At 44.8% G+C, this 17,176-nt stretch overlaps 1 protein-coding gene across 3 annotated transcripts in view; it reads left to right on the plus strand.

Annotated features, from left to right (window-relative positions):
• The first annotated feature begins 232 nt into the window (after positions 1-232).
• Positions 233-17,176, plus strand: part of paxip1 (PAX interacting (with transcription-activation domain) protein 1) — a 120,133-nt gene continuing 103,189 nt past the window's right edge. The window contains exons 1-2 of one of the 3 annotated variants that reach the window (XM_087987568.1): positions 233-406; positions 13,535-13,669. In XM_087987568.1, coding sequence (XP_087843694.1) covers positions 314-406; positions 13,535-13,669 — 228 coding nt within the window. In that variant the 5' untranslated portion in view covers positions 233-313. The remainder of the gene's footprint in view (positions 407-13,534; positions 13,670-17,176) is intronic. The other 2 variants (XM_087987569.1, XM_087987570.1) reach the window with 2 other exon arrangements.

A 17,176-nucleotide genomic window follows, 5' to 3' on the forward strand; every position in this document is an offset into this window, starting at 1 on the left:
GGAAACAAAGAATAAAACAGCTCCGTGGGTATTCATATCAGTAATATCCTCAATACCGTGTGCGTGTGTGTATGTGGGGGAGTCGGGATTGGTCTGACCGAGGGGGTGATTTTAATAATGTTAGGTAATTTCCCCCCCCCCCCCGGCTCTCCCAGGATTGTTCTGCTCAGATGCCTGGGGGATCCCCAGGAAGAAGGGGGAGGGAGGTGCGCAGGCGCGGGCTGATGAATGTATCGAGGGGGAGCTCCGGAGACAGGGAAAGGGAAGCAGTTTGTACCCAGGCAGCAGCAGCGACCCCGGCTCACTCCTCGACATGTCGGAGACGCCTCGCAGTGAGGAGCCGGCAGTCGCCCCGGACCTGTTTAAGGAGATCAAGTTCTTCGCGGTGGGAGATATCGATCAGCAGGTGAGGGGGAGGGAAGGCCTGGGCGGGAGGGGGATTGAGGATTGGAGAGAGAGAGAGGGGTGTGTGAGGACTGGAGAGAAGGGGTAAGGGACGAGAGGTGACGGGTTGAAGGTTGGGGGGGGTAGGTTGGGGGGGGGGGGTTGGCGGCGTGAAGGTTGGGAGGGGGGGAGCTGAGAGTGGAAGGAGCTGAGGGAGGGAGGGGGTGAGGTGTTGAAGGTTCCAAGCTGAGGGGAGGAGGAGTGGAGGATTGGAAAGGGGGGTGGGGGTGAGGGGTTGAAGGTTAGAGAGCTGGGGTGAGGGTTTGAGAGTACAAGGTGAGGGGTTGATAGGAACAAGGGTGTGAGGATTGGGTTGAGGAGAGGGATGGCCCTGGGTCTGGAGGGTCTCTGCTCCATCTTCCACAGGAGGGGGACTGACACTTGGTGCCAGCAGCCTGGGCCTGCAAGCTGCTGCAGCTACTCATGGCCTTCTGCAACTTTTCAGGATTTGACCTGGAAGTAGATCATTCTTGTTTTTTTTCTAATCAGCTCCTTTACAATGTTGTCTTTGAACCTCTGTGCTTTGTGTGATTGTTTTTATTTTTCTCGCTTGTGCTCTGGAGTGAGCTGCCTGTGGGACTGTGTTTGTGTGGACGATTGCCTGGCTTTGCACTTTGTGTTGTATAGTAGGCCCAGCCTTGTAATCCCTGCCTGAGGGATCAGCCCCCTGTTGTGTATGTAAGGACAAGGCTAACACAGCTCAGTCTGGAGAGCTGGGGTACCTCAAATCAATACTGTTATTTATGAAAGACTGATTGTTTTTTAAGCACTGAGGAATGTAGAATTTTTCTTTTCAAGTGAATCCTCCTTCCTTTTGTCTCAAATGGATGGGAAAATTACTTGGAATGAGGTTTTTGAATGTTGTTATTTGCATTTGACTCTTTATCAGTTGTGAAATACATGTGTAAAAGTTATTATGATGTGTTTGTCTGCCAATTGATGAGTTTATATCCAGATTATATGAAAAGGTAGAAGGTTTAAGCTGTTTTCAAAGACTGAGAAATAATCTGTCATTGCGATTAGGTGTCTAGCCAGTGAACCTGTGTAAACATTGAATTGGGAGGTTGTTTTTATTTTGTAATGACCTATTTTGCTGGCACTAATGAGTGCCTTTGTATCCATCTCCCATATTAAATATTGGTGAAGTCTTTGTTTATTTTTATCACGTGGATGTAGGTTTGTTTGTTGAGCTGGAAGGTTCCTGAAAATGAACCTTCCAGCTCAGTGAGCAAATGTACATCCAGAACCTCAACCTGAGCTACAAATCTTATCAAAACTCACTCATTTTCATCGTGTTTGGTATTGCCCTCTGTACACAGCAACCCAGACCCTGCGTTTCTGTCATCAACTTGCTATGTGTTTGACCACAAAAATTGCTTTTAGCAAAACAAATACACCTGCCGAGTTATTAACCAACTTTAGAATAATGGACCCAAAGTTTGTGAGAAGATTTGTAGCTCGGGTGCTCGTCGTTGTGGTTCTGTTCGCCGAGCTGGGAATTTGTGTTGCAGACGTTTCATCCCCTGTCTAGGTGACATCATCAGCGCTTCACAGGAGGCTCCCAAACACTGAGGATGTCACCTAGACAGGGGACGAAACGTCTGCAACACAAATTCCCAGCTCGGCGAACAGAACCACAACGATAATGGACCCTCAGCACAGTGCTCAGCCATAGACCCTTCGGTCCAACTAGTCCACGCTGACCATGTGCCCAAGCTAAACTAGTCCCACCTGTCTGTGTTTTGCGCATGTCCCTCCAAACCTTTCCTATTCATGTACCTGTGTAAATATGTTTAAATGTTGTAACTGCACCTGCACCCTCTACTTCCTCTAGCAGTTCATTCCACACAAAGCACTCTAAAGAAAAGGTTGTCCCTCGTGTTCTTTTTAAACCTTTGTTCTCTCACCTTTAAAACTTTGCCCCCTAGTTTTGAACTCCCTCCCCCTAGGGAAAAGACTCTTGCTATTCACCTTATCTATACCCCTCATGATTTTGTAAATGTCTATAAGGTCACCCTTCAACTTCCTACATTCCAGTGAAAAAGTTCTAGCCTCTTCTTATAACTCAAACCCTTCGTTCCTGGCAACATCCTGGTAAATCTTCTCTGGACCCTCTCCAGTTTAATAATGTCCTTCGTATAGTTGGGCGACCTGAGCTGCACACAGTATTCCAGAAAACGCCTCAGTCATCACCTATGGAATCTCCATGGCCTTGTGCTTCCCTGTCTTTGTCATCTCAGAATCTTTTGTTTTGTTAGCGACTGTCCAGCCTTTCTGTAGCAAAGGGGTTTGACAAAATTTCTCCCTTACCAAAGTACTATCAGTGTACGATAGTAAATTGCAGCAATTCCTGGGGATTTATGGGAAGGCATGATATTGAAAACATTCCTTGTGAGAGTCAGCATTATTCCTGATGATGATGATGATGTGCTTTCCTGCTAAATACATTCTGAAGAAGGTCAGAAGAAACAAGAATAGCCTGTTCACCCCATGAGTCTGTTTTCCATAATGATGGTGCTGACTGTGGCTTAAACTCCACCTTCTGCTTGTTCTACACGAACCTCCTCTCCCTTATTGATCAAAAAATCGGTCCAACCCAGTCTTTGTTCTGGCCTTCACTGCACCGTGACATCTGAGATAATTCCTTGTCCTCATCTTAAATGAGAGACCTCTGTGTTTTGAAACAGTGCCCCCATTCTAGCCTCCCTTCCAATAGGAAACAACCGCAGATCAGTCATTTAGCCAAGTGCACTCAGCACCTTGGGTTTCAACAAGATGATATCACTGAGGCCCCAATGTGTATGCCTGGCCTACTGAACCTTTCATCATAAGATACTCTCTTTGTTCCTGAAATCACTCGATTAAGTGTTTCCAACAGTAGACTATCCCTCCTGAAGTAAGATCACAATTGTATGCAGTACTCCAAGTGCAGTCTCACCAGTGTCCTTGGAGTGGAAGCAATACTTTCCTACTTTGACGTTCTGTTTCCCTTGCAGTAGAAGTTGTTCCATCGCAGTACAGTAAAGCTCTGCTCTGCTATTCTTGCCAAAGTGGACGACTCTTACTTTTTCCCACCAAATACTTTGCCAGATTTTCACTTGGCGGTGAGTGTTTAAACTCCTCTCTTCTTCCCCCTCTCCCAACTCCCACCCATCTCTTCATTTTCTTCCGAAATGATGTTTACTTTCACGATCTTACAAAGGATTTTCACATAAACTCTGCCACCCAGGTGCTGTAAACCTGCTCCAATTTTACTGCCATTCTGATTTGAGTTGGTTAATATTTAACCTGTGGTAAGTCCAGGTATTTGACTACAATAAAACCCCCAAGTCTGTTGCACATAACCTGGTAGTAGTTTGATGGCCCTTTAGGAGCATGAAGAGTTCAGTTAGCTCAAAGTCATACCTTTGCAGTTTTGACAACTCATTGTTAAGTTGCTGTAAGTGATATGATTAAACATGAATTTCATGTGTGTACTTGGGCACTCTGATTGTATATGGACAAAGTACGTTTGTCACTGTTTTTGTTGTATTTCATTTCCAATTCTTTTTTTTTGAAAGGAGTCTGGTCAGATTTATAAACTGCTTTTATAGGATGATTTGGAGATGCCGTGTTGGACTGGGGTGTACAAAGTTAAAAATCGCACAACACCAGGTTATAGTCCAACAGGTTTATTTGGAAGCACTAGCTTTCGGAGCGACGCTCCTTCATCAGGTGGTTGTGGTGATTATATATTTCAATATACATATTTAAATATTTCAATATATAATTTCAGTTACATCACACTAAACTTTTGCGATACATTCTTATTCTCCACAATCACTTCATGAAGGAGCAGTGCTCCGAAAGCTAGTGCTTCCAAATAAACCTGTTGGACTATAACCTGGTGGCAGTTAATATGGAGCCTGGTAAACAGGGACTTAATAACCCAGTTCCTGGCAGTACCTGCAGATGGCTTTGTATTACAGAATCCTGACAGTATGGAAGCAGGCCATTCAGCCCATAAAGTCCATACGAACCTTCGGTGAGCACCCCACCCTATTCGTGCATTTCCCGTGGCCAATCCACCTAACCTGCACATCTTTGGACTGTGGGAGTAAACAGACCAACCCCACACAGACACAGGGAAAATGTGCAAACTCCACACAGTCATCTGAGAGTGGAATTGAACCCAGGTCCCTGGCATTGTGAAGCAGCAGTGCTAACCACTGAGCCACCATGTTGCCCATTTGGATTGGACTAGGACTAGAGATGGGTGATATTATCCTTAGCAGAGAGTGTAAGAATGAGGAGCAGGAGTCTGCCATTCACCTGTTCAAGGACACACACCCATTCAAATGAGATCATGGCTGATCTTCAACTTCAACATCATTTTCTTGTGATGTCAGTGCTGGGGCCACAATTATTTGTAATATGTTAATGACAGATGTAAATGTACTATCACTCAGTTTGTGGATGAGACAAAAATTGTTGGGAACGCAAGTAGTGAAGGTGGTACTAAGAAAATAGAGGGATATAGACTCGTTGAGTGAGTGTGCAATGTAATATAGGAAGATATAAAGTCTGTACTCTGACAGAAAGAAGAGAGAAGGAGGTGAGGTGCTGTAGATCAGAGTCAAAGAGCGTGGTGCTAGAAAAGCACAGCAGGTCAGGCAGCATCTGAGGAGCAGTAGAATCGACGTTTCGGGCATAAACCCCAGGAACATTCCTGATGAAGGGCTTATGCCGGAAACATTAATTCTTCTGCTGCTTGACTGGCTGTGCTTTTCTAGCACCACAATCTTTGAGGAAGACTAGAGGAACTGATTGTTATTTAAATGGCAAAGCACTGCAGAAAGCTACAAAATAGAGACTTTTGTATGAACTTCAAAAAGCTAGCATCTGAGTTCAATGGGTGATAGGGAAGGCAAATGGGATGTTGATATTTATTTCAAAGGGTATGGCGCAAAAAAATCGGGAGATTGTTACTAAAAACTGTACAAGACACTAGTCGGAACACAGCTGGAACACTGATTTTGGATTCCTTATCTGCGGGAAGATACACTGGTATTGGGGGCAGTCCAGAAGAGGTTCACTTGGTTGCTATCAGGTTTGAAGGAGAGGTTGAGTAGATTGGGACCTACTCATTGGAATAGCAGAGAATGGTAGGTGACCTGTCGAAGAGAAGGATCTTTAGGATGTGCCTGACGGGCTAGGTGCTGCAAGTTTGTTTCCCTTTTGTGGGAGGGTCTGGGACCGAGGGCCTAATCTCAGAATAAAGGTTCATACGATAGTCATGAGAAGAAATTACTTCTCTGCAGGTAGCGAATCTGTGAAATTCTTTGCTGCAGAAGGCTGTCAAAGCTTAGTTGTTAAGAATATTTAAGACACCAGATTTTTAGTCAATGTGAGAATTGAAGCTTATGGTGAAAAGACCTGACAATGGAGTTGAGGATAATCAGATCAACCATTATCTTAAAAAGCAGACCCAGTTGGACTGAGTGACCTACTCCATTTCTATGTCTTATGGTCTTATCACTGTATCCAGTAATGTTTTTAGTGTGCGGAAATCTATTGCTCTCTGTTTTAAATGTACTCATTGACTGAGCCTCCACAGCCCGTTGGGATGGAGAATCCCAATGATTCACCGTCCTCTGGGGGAGTGAAGAAATTCCTCCTCCTCAGTCCTAAATGGCCTGCCTCTTCCTCCATCTCCCACCTCTACCCCTCGGCCATCCTTCCTGAGTCATCTCATCTCAGCTCCAGGATACCTCTGTCGGAGTTCCTCAGGGCATTGTCCCAGGCTCAACTGGCTTCAGCTGCTTCATCTTCATCGCGTTAGGAATGGAGATGTGCTGCTATTGGTGAATAATGTTCAGCTCCATTTGTAAATCCTAAGGTACTGAAGCAGTCCATGTCCAAACGTAGCCAGGCTTGGACAGTAGCCAGGTTTGGCCTGAAAGGTGGCAAGGAACACTTCTGCTCCACAAATGCCAGTCAGTAACTATCTCCAACAAGATAGAATCTACCCAATGCCCCTCCACATTGTGGCATTTCCACCATTGAATTCCCCACGAGCAGCAATGTTGGGGGATGCTATTGACTAGAAACTCAAATGGGTTTGTCAGGTGAACACACTGGCTACAAGAGCAGGTCAGACTTGGAATCCTGCAGCAAGTAACTCACTTCCTGCCTCCTCAAAACCTGTCTGCCATCTCCAGAGCACCCGTCAGGAGTGTGATGGAATACTCCCCAGTAACCTGGATAGGTGCACCTCCAGCAACATTCAGGAAGCTTGACACCATCCAGGACAAAGCAGCCTGCATAGTGGAGCATCACATCCACAAGCATCCGCTCCCTCCTCCACTGATGCTCGATATCATCAGTGTGTACCATCTACAAGATGCTTTGGAGAAATTCTTCAAGGCTCCTAAGACAGCACCCTCCAAATCCCAAAATCGTTATCATCAGTGGGCGGCACGGTGGCACAGTGGTTAGCATTGCTGCCTCACAGCGCCAGAGACCCGGGTTCAATACCCGCCTCAGGCGACTGACTGTGTGGAGTTTGCACGTTCTCCACGTGTCTGCGTGGGTTTCCTCCGGGTGCTCCGGTTTCCTCCCACAGTCCAAAGATGTGCAGGTCAGGTGAATTGGCCATGCTAAATTGCCCGTAGTGTTAGGTGAGGGGTAAATGTAGGGGTATGGGTGGGTTGCGCTTTGGCGGGGCGGTGTGGACTTGTTGGGCCGAAGGGCCTGTTTCCACACTGTAAGTAATCTAATCTAATCTGCTGTGGTTCTGTTCGCCGAGCTGGAAGTTTTTGTTGCAAACGTTTCGTCCCCTGTCTAGGTGACATCCTCAGTGCTTGGGAGCCTCCTGTGAAGCGCTTCTGTGGTGTTTCCTCCAGCATTTATAGTGGCCTGTCCCTGCCGCTTCCGGTTGTCAGTTTCAGCTGTCCGCTGTAGTGGCTGGTATATTGGGTTCAGGTCGATGTGTTTGTTGATGGAGTTTGTGGATGGCAACGAGCACCCGAGCTACAAATCTTCTCACAAACTCTAATCTAATCTAATTTAGAACAGGGGGCAACCGGTACATGGGAACACTACCACCTGCAAGTTCCCCTCCCAAGTTTCTCCCAATCCTGACTTGGAAATATATCACTGTTCCTTCACTGTCGCTGGTCAAAATTCTGGAATTCTCTCCCTAACAGCATTGTGGGTCAACCTACTTCAGTGGTTCAAGGAGACAGCTCACCAGCGCCTTCTCGAGGGTAACTAGCGATGGGCAATAAATACCAGTCTAGCCAGCAATGGCCACATCCCATGAATAAAAAGGAACCCAAACACTTACCAATCTGCAGCTCCAACAGTTTACACAGCACCATTTCTCTCATGATTGTGATTTTCCTGAGTTCCTTTCACCTTTTTATATCCTGATTTGTAGCCATGTCTGGGATTTTTATTGTCTACAATATTGTGAAGACTTGGGTAAATAGCTGTTCAACTCATCTGCCATTCCTTATTTTTGGTTATTAATGCCTGATCTCTCTTTCGATGGGACTGATGCACACTTTGTTAATGCCTTTTTTTAGCTTTAAATATTTATAGAAAATCATAGAATCTGTTCAAACATTTCTAGCTTGCTTACTCTTGAATAAATCTTTCCCTCTAATTTTATTTGTCATTCGTTGCTTTTTAAAAATTTTGTTCAATTTTCTGACAACAAAGGTCACATGAACGCCATGAGATTAGCCTATTATTCTAGAATTTTATTGAATGTGACCAGCTACATTGGGATTTGGGCCCAAACCACAGAACGTCAGCCTGGAGTTCTGGATTGCCAGGCCAGAGAGCTGGATTGTTGTGTGGACACCTCCCTAGGTGGGAGCCTGAGACCAGTTCACATCGACCTTGATGTGAAAGCCAGAGCCTTCTAGATTGACATTGGAAAACAATGACTTTGCACAAGGGGTAAAACTCTCTTTGGCCAACGGCATTTATTGCAAGGTGAGTTGATTTTTATTCTGTGGTTGAGAAATTTCTTTTAATCAGATATCGGGAGATACAGGCCACAGCTGGGTGTGTAAACATGTATTCGATCTCTGCGTGTTGTTCCACCATTCAGAGGCTAAATGGACTCTTCCTGTTCTTGAGAACAGTGCTGGTGGGAGGAGCTTTGCTGATGCTTCCTTACCTTTGCCAATGATTTCTAACCTTTCTGTTAGATTTTTGCCTTTGACGTTTTTATTTCCTGTTGCTGGAGAAATGGCGTCAATGTGACAGAAGGCAGCTTGATCGCTGGTGTTACAGGTTCATGGGATTGTAACGTGAGTGCAAGAGGGAACGTACAACAGCACTCTGCATTTGTTCAGTGCCTGTTACATAGGAAAGTGTCCCAGAGCATTTCAGGAGCCTGGCTGTTGGGAGGCAGGCAATCATTATTACTGTCCTAGGGACTTAAAGGAAGTGACTGCAGTAATGATAGATGTATTGTAATGTTCCAAAATTTCCTTGATTCTGAAACTGTCCCGGTGGATTAGAGAACTGAAAATCTTATTCAAGAAAGGAGATGGCAGGGCAATGCAGCCACAGAGCTGAACATTGCCTACACTTCCTCAGGAGGCTAGGAAATGCAGCATGCCCGTGAAGACATTTGCCGGTTTTTATAGGTGCATTATAGAAAGCATCCTATCCAGTAGCATCATGGCTTGGTATGGCAACTGCTCTGCCCAGGACCATAAGAAACTACAGAGAGTTGTGTACACAGCTCAGTCCATCTCACAAGCCAACCTTCCATCTATTGACTCCATCTGCACTTCTCTCTGTTTCAGGAAGGCAGCCAACATCATCAAAGACCCCTCCCACCCTGGTTCCAATCTCTTCCATTGGACAGGAGATTCACGTACTAACAGATTCAAGAACCGCTTTTTCCTCGCTGCTATTAGACTTCTGAACGACCTCTCAAATTTTAAATTTAATGTTTATCTTGCTCTTTGTATATGTTCTCTGCAGCTATAATGTTATATTCCTCGCTGTGTTCTGTTACCCGATACACTTTGCATGCTATGATCTGCCTATGTTGCAACCTTTTGCTGTACTTAGATACATGTCACGTTAATAAATCAACTGTAATTGGGAAGGTACAGGAATCTAATTTTTAAGACGATAAGAACAAACCATACCGTAATCAGGCAGAGTCAACTCTGGTTTCTTGACAGGGGAAATTCTTTCTTCGTGAATTTTAGAGTTGTTTGAGAACATAGCAACTCAGATGGTTCATGGAAAACAGGATCCGTACTGTATTTGGATTTCCAACGGCGATTTGATGGGCTGATACATAAAATATTATTCCACAAGATGTCATGGAGTAATGGGAAGTGATGTGATAAGCAAGGATAGAGGATTGGCTGATTCACAGGAAATAGACAGTTAACTCTGTCATTTTTCAGGTGAACAGTCTAGATTTAGTGGAGTGCTATAGCGATCCTTGATAGAGTAGTCATGTCACTGGACTGGTCATCCATAACAGTTCTGGGGACATAGTTGAAATGTCTCTGCTAATGCTCGTGAAATTTGGATTTAAACGATCAATCTGAAATTGAAAGGTACCTGTCAGTAACAGTGACCATGAATCATACAGTCATACAGCAAGGAAACAGACCCTTCAGTCCAACTCATCCATATGGACCAGATATCCTAAATTAATATAGTCCCACATGCCAGCATTTGGCCCATATCCTAAGCCCTTCCTATTCATGTGCCCATCCAGATGCCTTTTATATGTTGTAATTGTACCAGCCTCCACCACTTCCTCTGGCAGCTCATTCCATACACGTACCGCCCTCTATGTGAAAAAGTTGCCTTAGTTCCCTTTTTAACTCTCTCCCCTCTCACCTTAAACCTATGCTCTCTCGTTCTGGACTCCTTACCCTGGGAGGGGGGAGAAAAGACCTTGGCTACTCACTCGATCCATGCCTCTCATGATTTTATAAATCTGTACAAGGTCACCCTTCAGCATCTGATGCTCCAGGGGAAATAGTCCCTGTCTATTCAGCCACTCCCTCGTGATCAAACCCACTGACACTGGCAACATCCTTGTAAATCTTTTCTGTGCCCTTTCAAATTCAGCAGAATTGTGATTGTTAAATGCACAACGGGGTCACTAGTGCCTTTAAGAGAAGAAAATCTGCTAGCCTTGTGTAGGCTGGCCTCCCCATGACTTCAAACTACATCAGTGTCACTGAATCTTAGCTGCCCTTTGAAACAGCCGTTTCGGCTACCCAGTTCGAGGCCAATTACAGGGGGGCACCATACTGGCCTTGCACCAATGTCTACATTCTGTGCCAGAATAAAAATAAAACCAATACCTTGGTCTCGACTGATGAAGATCATTAGTAATCACTTGCAGGGATTGGTTGCTTTGCAGCCAAATCCTTTGACAGTGCGAAGATAGGTAAGGAATCAAGTCGCAAAGGGATTTCAGTAGAGTATATGAGTAAGCACAGATCTGACAGATGGAGTATGTTGAAAAATGTAAACTTTTATCAGAATGCATATAAAAGCAAATAGTTACCGTACAGATACAGCAAGTAGTAAAGAAGTTGGATTGTTGGTGTTCATTGCACAAAGTATATACACATGTGGGAATTGTACTGCAAGGTTTGACTGAGACTGCACTTGGAATACGGTATTCAGTTTTACGTTAGGTTAGAATTACATTGGATGTAGCTTTGTGAAAGTTCCCTTCACTGCTTCCTGCCCTGAAAGGTTGCATTATGGAGAAAGCTTACACAAGTTGGGCCTTTACTGATTAGAGCTCAGAAGAACAAGGGGCGATCATGTTGGAGTATACAGCATTGAGAAGGATGGGTGGACACAGAGGATGATTCCCCCCCCCCCCTCCTTTCATTTGGAGAAGGCTAGGACTGGGGTGCACAATCTCGAAATGCGAGTTTCCATTTAAATGAAGATGAGGAAGAATTGCTTCTGAGCCTTGTTAGCATGTGGAATTATCTTCCTCACTGTGATGATGCTGCCCCTTTAACAAGGTTATGTTGTCCTTTGGTTTTTTTCAAGAAGGGTTGTAAAGGCAGAGGTGTCGATTTGTCTGGTACTGATTACTTTGAACAATGGTGTGTTTATGGGATGTTGCAGTAGAGTCAGATGGGTTATGAGGTAAATTGTTCTAAATTCTGTTTTTCTTTTTTGTGTTTCAACAACCATTGTGAAGGTTACCCCAACACTAGTCATCTCCCTCTATTGAGCGAGTAGCCCTATGGTTTGGTAAGAAGTTAGTGACATTACCTTAATTCAGTTGTTATTAAAGCTGATCCTTTCTAGGCTGATGTTCCACTCTGCCGTTCAGAAGACTCTTAAAAGAGTTTGCTATTGTTTGTGTATTGATGATGGGCATATTTGTAGAGCACGTGGTCTTGAATGGCTTTATCATATTCCCAGCACCCACTACAGTTTCAAACTACGCAGGAGCTTCTATGAAGGACTGCTCCAGTTCCATTTGTCCCTGTTGCTCAGTGTAAACCTGCTGCAATATTGTCTCCTGTGTAAGTTTCCGCAGGTAGCTTCATGTTTGTTGCTGGGTCCACGACTTTTTGTCATTTATTTAAATGATTTGGATGTGAGCATAAGAGGTATAGTTAGTAGGTTTGCAGATGACACCAAAATTAGAGGTGCAGTGGATAGTGGAAAAGGTTACCTCCGAGTACAATGGGATCTTGATCAGATGAGCCAATGGGCTGAGGAGTGGCAGATGGACTTTAATTTAGATAAATGCAAGATGCTGTATTTTGTGAAAGCAAATCGTAGCAGGACTTATGCACTTTAATGGTAAGATCCTGGGGAGTCTTGCTAAACAAAGAGAGTCACAGGTAGATCGGATAGTGAAGGCGGTGTTTGGTATGCTTTCCTTTATTGGTCAGTGTATTGGGAGTCGGGAGGTCATGTTGTGGCTGTCCAGGACATTGGTTAGGCCACTGTTGGAATACTGCGTGCGATTCTGGTCTCCTTCCTATCAGAAGGATGTTGTGAAACTTGAAAGGGTTCACAAACAATTTATGATAATGTTGCCAGGGTTGGAAGATTTGAGCTATAGGGAAAGGTTGAATAGGCTGGGGCTGTTTTCCCTGGCGTGTTGGAGGCTGAGGGGTGACCTTATAGAAGCTTATAAAAATCATGAGGGGCATGGATAGGATAAATAGACAAGGTCTTTTCCCTGGGGTGGGGGAGTCCAGAACTAGAGGGCATAGGTTTAGGGTGAGAGGGGAAAGATATAAAAGAGACCTAAGGGGCAACGTTTTCACGCAGAGGGTGGTATGTGTATGGAATGAGCTGCCAGAGGATGTGGTGGAGGCTGGTACAATTGCAACATTTAAGAGGCATTTGGATGGGTATATGAATAGGAAGGGTTTGGAGGGATATGGGCCGGGTGCTGGCAGGTGGGACTAGATTGGGTTGGGATATCTGGTTGGCATGGACGGGTTGGACCAAAGGGTTGAGTTCCCTGCTGTACATCTCTATGACTCGATGTTGATCACTCTTGTGCATTTACTACATGCTGAACTGAAGCCGTGGTTGGTGTCAGTTTGACGGTGAGTTCTGTGGTGTTCTGGTTGAAGAGTGTGGATTATACAGCAGCCTGTGGCTAGGATCCAAACATCCCTGAGCTTTTGCAAAATCGCTGCAGCTTATTGTGATTTTGATAATGCTCCACTCTGAGCTTTACAAGAAAGGGACAGCTTACCCTGTTATTCTTAAAAAAAGGTGCTGGTTCTGCCGGTTAAACTTAGACCAAGTTGAGGTTATCAGTGTGACAATTGTTAATGGAGTGTGACTGTCAACTCTCAACCCTCATGGATCGTAAATTCACAGGAATGTGCAATTTCAATATTGTAATTTTGTTCATTCTTCCAACTTTTAAGCCTTTCTTTTCTTCCTCTGGGATTGCAGTTCATTCTAATTCCATTCACCTTCATTGCTCTGTTTCTTTTTCAATAGCTCATTGGTTAAGGAGACGCATCGTTCCTGTGTGTCTGTACCTTTAGCAGTCAGCTCATCCTGTGTCTAGTGTGTGTTTACAGCTGGCTCTTTGTTTCTTTAGGTGATTCAGCTGCTGAAAGCTGGCAAGGCGAAAGAGGTTTCATATAACGCATTGGCGACGCACATTATTGCGGAAGATGGTGACAACCCAGAGGTTGGCGAGGCTCGGGAAGTGTTTGACCTGCCAGTGGTTAAAGTGAGTTTTTTATATTCTCTCTCTGTCCTGCACGGCAAATTCGCCTTTTCGATCTGAAGGGCACGTCGCTGCAGAATGGCTTGGATGTATAATATAAATCAGTTATGAAATGGTTACACTCTAGAAAGGAAACCATTTGGCCCAGCCAGTCTTTGGCCAGGATCTCTCCCCTACGTTGTTCTGTTAGCCTGTCCCCTTTCCCTTTGGAAAAGGTGATTGAGTCTGCCTTGACCACGTGTTTGAACTGTGCATTCTCTCAGTGCTGTGTTTGTTTCAGTTCCCCACATCTACCTGAGCCTGCTCGGTCATTCAGCTTGATCACGGCTGACCTCCCCTCCACCTCAACATCACCTTGCTCTCGAAATATCCTTCAACCTGTTCCTAATGAAAAATCTGTCTAACTCCTTTTTAAATTTATTTAGTGTCCCAGCATCCAGTGCATTTGGGGGCAGTGACTTCCACAGATTCATGAACCTTAGAGAGGGGTAATTTCTCCTCATCTCTGTTTTAAATCTGACACCCCTTTAGCATAAAGCTATGACCTGTTGTCGTCTTGGCTCCCAAAGGGGAAACCTCGCTCTCCATCTGCCTCGAGGAATACTGAAGTCAGAAGCCGCACTTCACCAGGTTATAGTCCAACAGGTTTATTTGAAATCGCAAGCTTTCGGAGCAATGCTCCTTCATCGGATGAAGTCACTTGCTCCAAAAGCTTGTGATTTCAAATAAACCTGTTGGACTATAACCTGGTGTCATGTCCACCCCAGTCTAACACTGGCACTTCCACATCGAGGAGGAATGAGCAAGGTCAGTCCTCGCTTGGACAAGTCCCTGTTTATACAAACACTTCCTTGACGATATGGTGGGGCTGGTGGTAACTGCAGGTTGATTTTGGTCCCCTAATCTGTGCTGTTTGCGCTGTGTGAGGTAATGGATTTACAAATGCAGTACCCCTTAAGAAGTCTCAGTGCATTCAGCTTGTTGGCTGTGGAGTGGTCGAGTGGAGCAGCTGATGGATGTTGGTGCTGTGACTATGACTGACTTTCTCTGTGCGATGCTGATTTACACCTCAATCCTCCCTTGATCAGGCGTCCAGTGCAGAGTCGATCTCCCTTTGTGCTGGGGGAGACAATCCCTATTCCTCTGCCACTTCCCACACAATCCTGGGGGGGGTTCAGTGAGTTTGGCTTAACTTGTTTTCTTTCTCGATTTTAAGCTGAAACGTCCAGTGATCAAATTTTCAGCCAATATTAAATGTATCCACCACCCTCACCCCCACCATTGCAAATTTTTTTCGGAGTTTGTTTTGCAAGGGGATGGGTGCTGATTTCTTTTTTCTTTCTGACTTGTGATAATTGTGATTATTCCTGTATCTCAGTTTTCAATAATTTATGCAGTCTGTGCTTTTGAGCATGGCGCAGTTGTATGAAATAAAAATTTCCTTCTATCTTTGGAAAGCCCTGAATCATTCAATAATTTAGGAGATCCGTGAGTAGGGTATCAAAGTCAGAGATAAGATTTTTAGTTTGGAAGGGCATTTGAAGGAGAGGCAGTGAAGGGAAGTCTTGAATCAGGACTCTTTGAAATGGCCTTTGTTATTCCCTCATCAATCCAGCTCTTAATGCATCATCCACTTCGTATAACATTGCAATTCAAATGCTATGTTCACTTCTTATCTTGCAATTTTTTTTCTCATGAATTAGCTAATGCCCTAAAATAAGCACATGTCCAGTTCTGCAGCACTCTAAGGAAAAAAAAAAATCCCTAATATTTAATGTCCTGCAGTATCTGAAATCATTACCCACTGCTGGAACCTGCAGTTCCGTGTGATTCAAAGTTGCCCTTTAGAACGACGAATTGTGCCACAGGTTTCAGTAGCAGTCTGCAGCACTTCCCACTTTGCAGTGATGCTCTCCATTGCTGGGAATAGGGAGATGTTGGCACCTTGTGCACTGATTGTCCAGTCATACAGCACAGGGACAGACCCTTCACTCCAACTAGTCCATGCTGACCAGGTATCCTAAATTGAACTAGTCCCATTTGCCAGCACTTGGCCCATATCCCTCTAAACCCTTTCTATTCATATACCCATCCAGATGCCTTTCAAATGTTGTAATTGTATCAGCCTCCACCATTTCCTCTGGCAGCACATTCCATAGACTTACTACCCTCTACGTGGAAAAAGTTGGCAGGTCCCTTTTAAATCTTTTCTCCCTCTCACATTAAACCTATGTCCTCCAGTTTTGGACTCACCTACCCTGGGGAGAAAAAACCCTGGCTATTCACCCAATCCATGTCCCTCGTGACTTTATAAACCTCTGTAATGTCCCTCTTCAGCTTCTGATGCTCTAGGGACATAGTCCCAGCCTATCTAGACTCTCCTAATAACTGAAACCCTCCAGACCTGGCAGCATCCTTGTAAGGTTTTTCTCTATCCTTTCTGGGCAAGGGTCACCGGCCCCGAAATGTTAACTTTGATTTATCTTCTCAGATGCTGCCAGACCTGTTGAGCGTTTCCAGCAACTCTTGTTTTTGACCAGAATTGAATGCAGTGTTCTACACGTGGACTCCCCAAAGTCTTGTACAACCACAACGTAATGTCCCAACTCTTATACTCAACGCTCTGAACAGCGATGGTCGAGTCATATCGATATTGTGCACTTCCTTGTACAGATCTCTCCAGTGTGGACGAATTAAAAGCCAGCACTTTTTTTTTGTTTTGGTCAGCAAAGGGACATCATCTGGGGAGGCCATTCGACAATGCTGTCTGATATGTACGTACAGAATGGGAGCAGCAGGGGCCAATTCAGCCCCTCCAGCCTGCTCTGTCATTCAATAAGATCATGGTTGACCCGCTGGTCTTTCGAATCCCATGTTCCCATCTACCCACGATGAATTCTGCCGTCATCCAAAGGCTGTGACATGAGGGTAGATTGGACAGGCTAGAACCGCCCTGCTTGGAAGAGTGAAAGCTGAAGGGAATGCACGGAGGTGTGCAGAGCACAGTGGTTGATAGCCAAGAGGTTGAGATTAAAGCATGGAGGGGAGTTGAGAATTTTGTTTTCACTCCACCGCACAGTGGGTGGTTAGGGCTCACTCCCTAAAGGGAGCCTTGACACAGTTTGAAGTAAAACACAGACAAGGCTATGGACCAATAGCTGCAGAGCTTTTCCAATGAGCACCCACTTGATGGGCCAAATGGCCTTCTCAGTACATTTTCTACATTTCATAACAATGGGCTCGGTCACATTTTATTTATGAAGTCATAGGTGAGAGAGAATGAAGCTTTTTGATCACTCTCCAGTGGGTTTCATTCCAGACTACTTCCAACAATCAATGGAACTGGATTGGTGAGGAGAGAACGGATAGGCCAGGGCTGGCCAGGACATTAGAAAAACACTTTTGCAATTCAAACGTTTCTCCACACCATTGGATTTTACCACTGACCATGGTTCTGGAAGGCATAGTGAAAGTGATTTCATTCCTGCCTCCATATAATTGATATTCTCT

Source organism: Chiloscyllium plagiosum, unplaced genomic scaffold (genome assembly GCF_037043375.1).
Source record: "Chiloscyllium plagiosum isolate Xiang-an unplaced genomic scaffold, Cpla_swu_hap1 HiC_scaffold_5, whole genome shotgun sequence".
NCBI lineage: Eukaryota > Metazoa > Chordata > Chondrichthyes > Orectolobiformes > Hemiscylliidae > Chiloscyllium > Chiloscyllium plagiosum.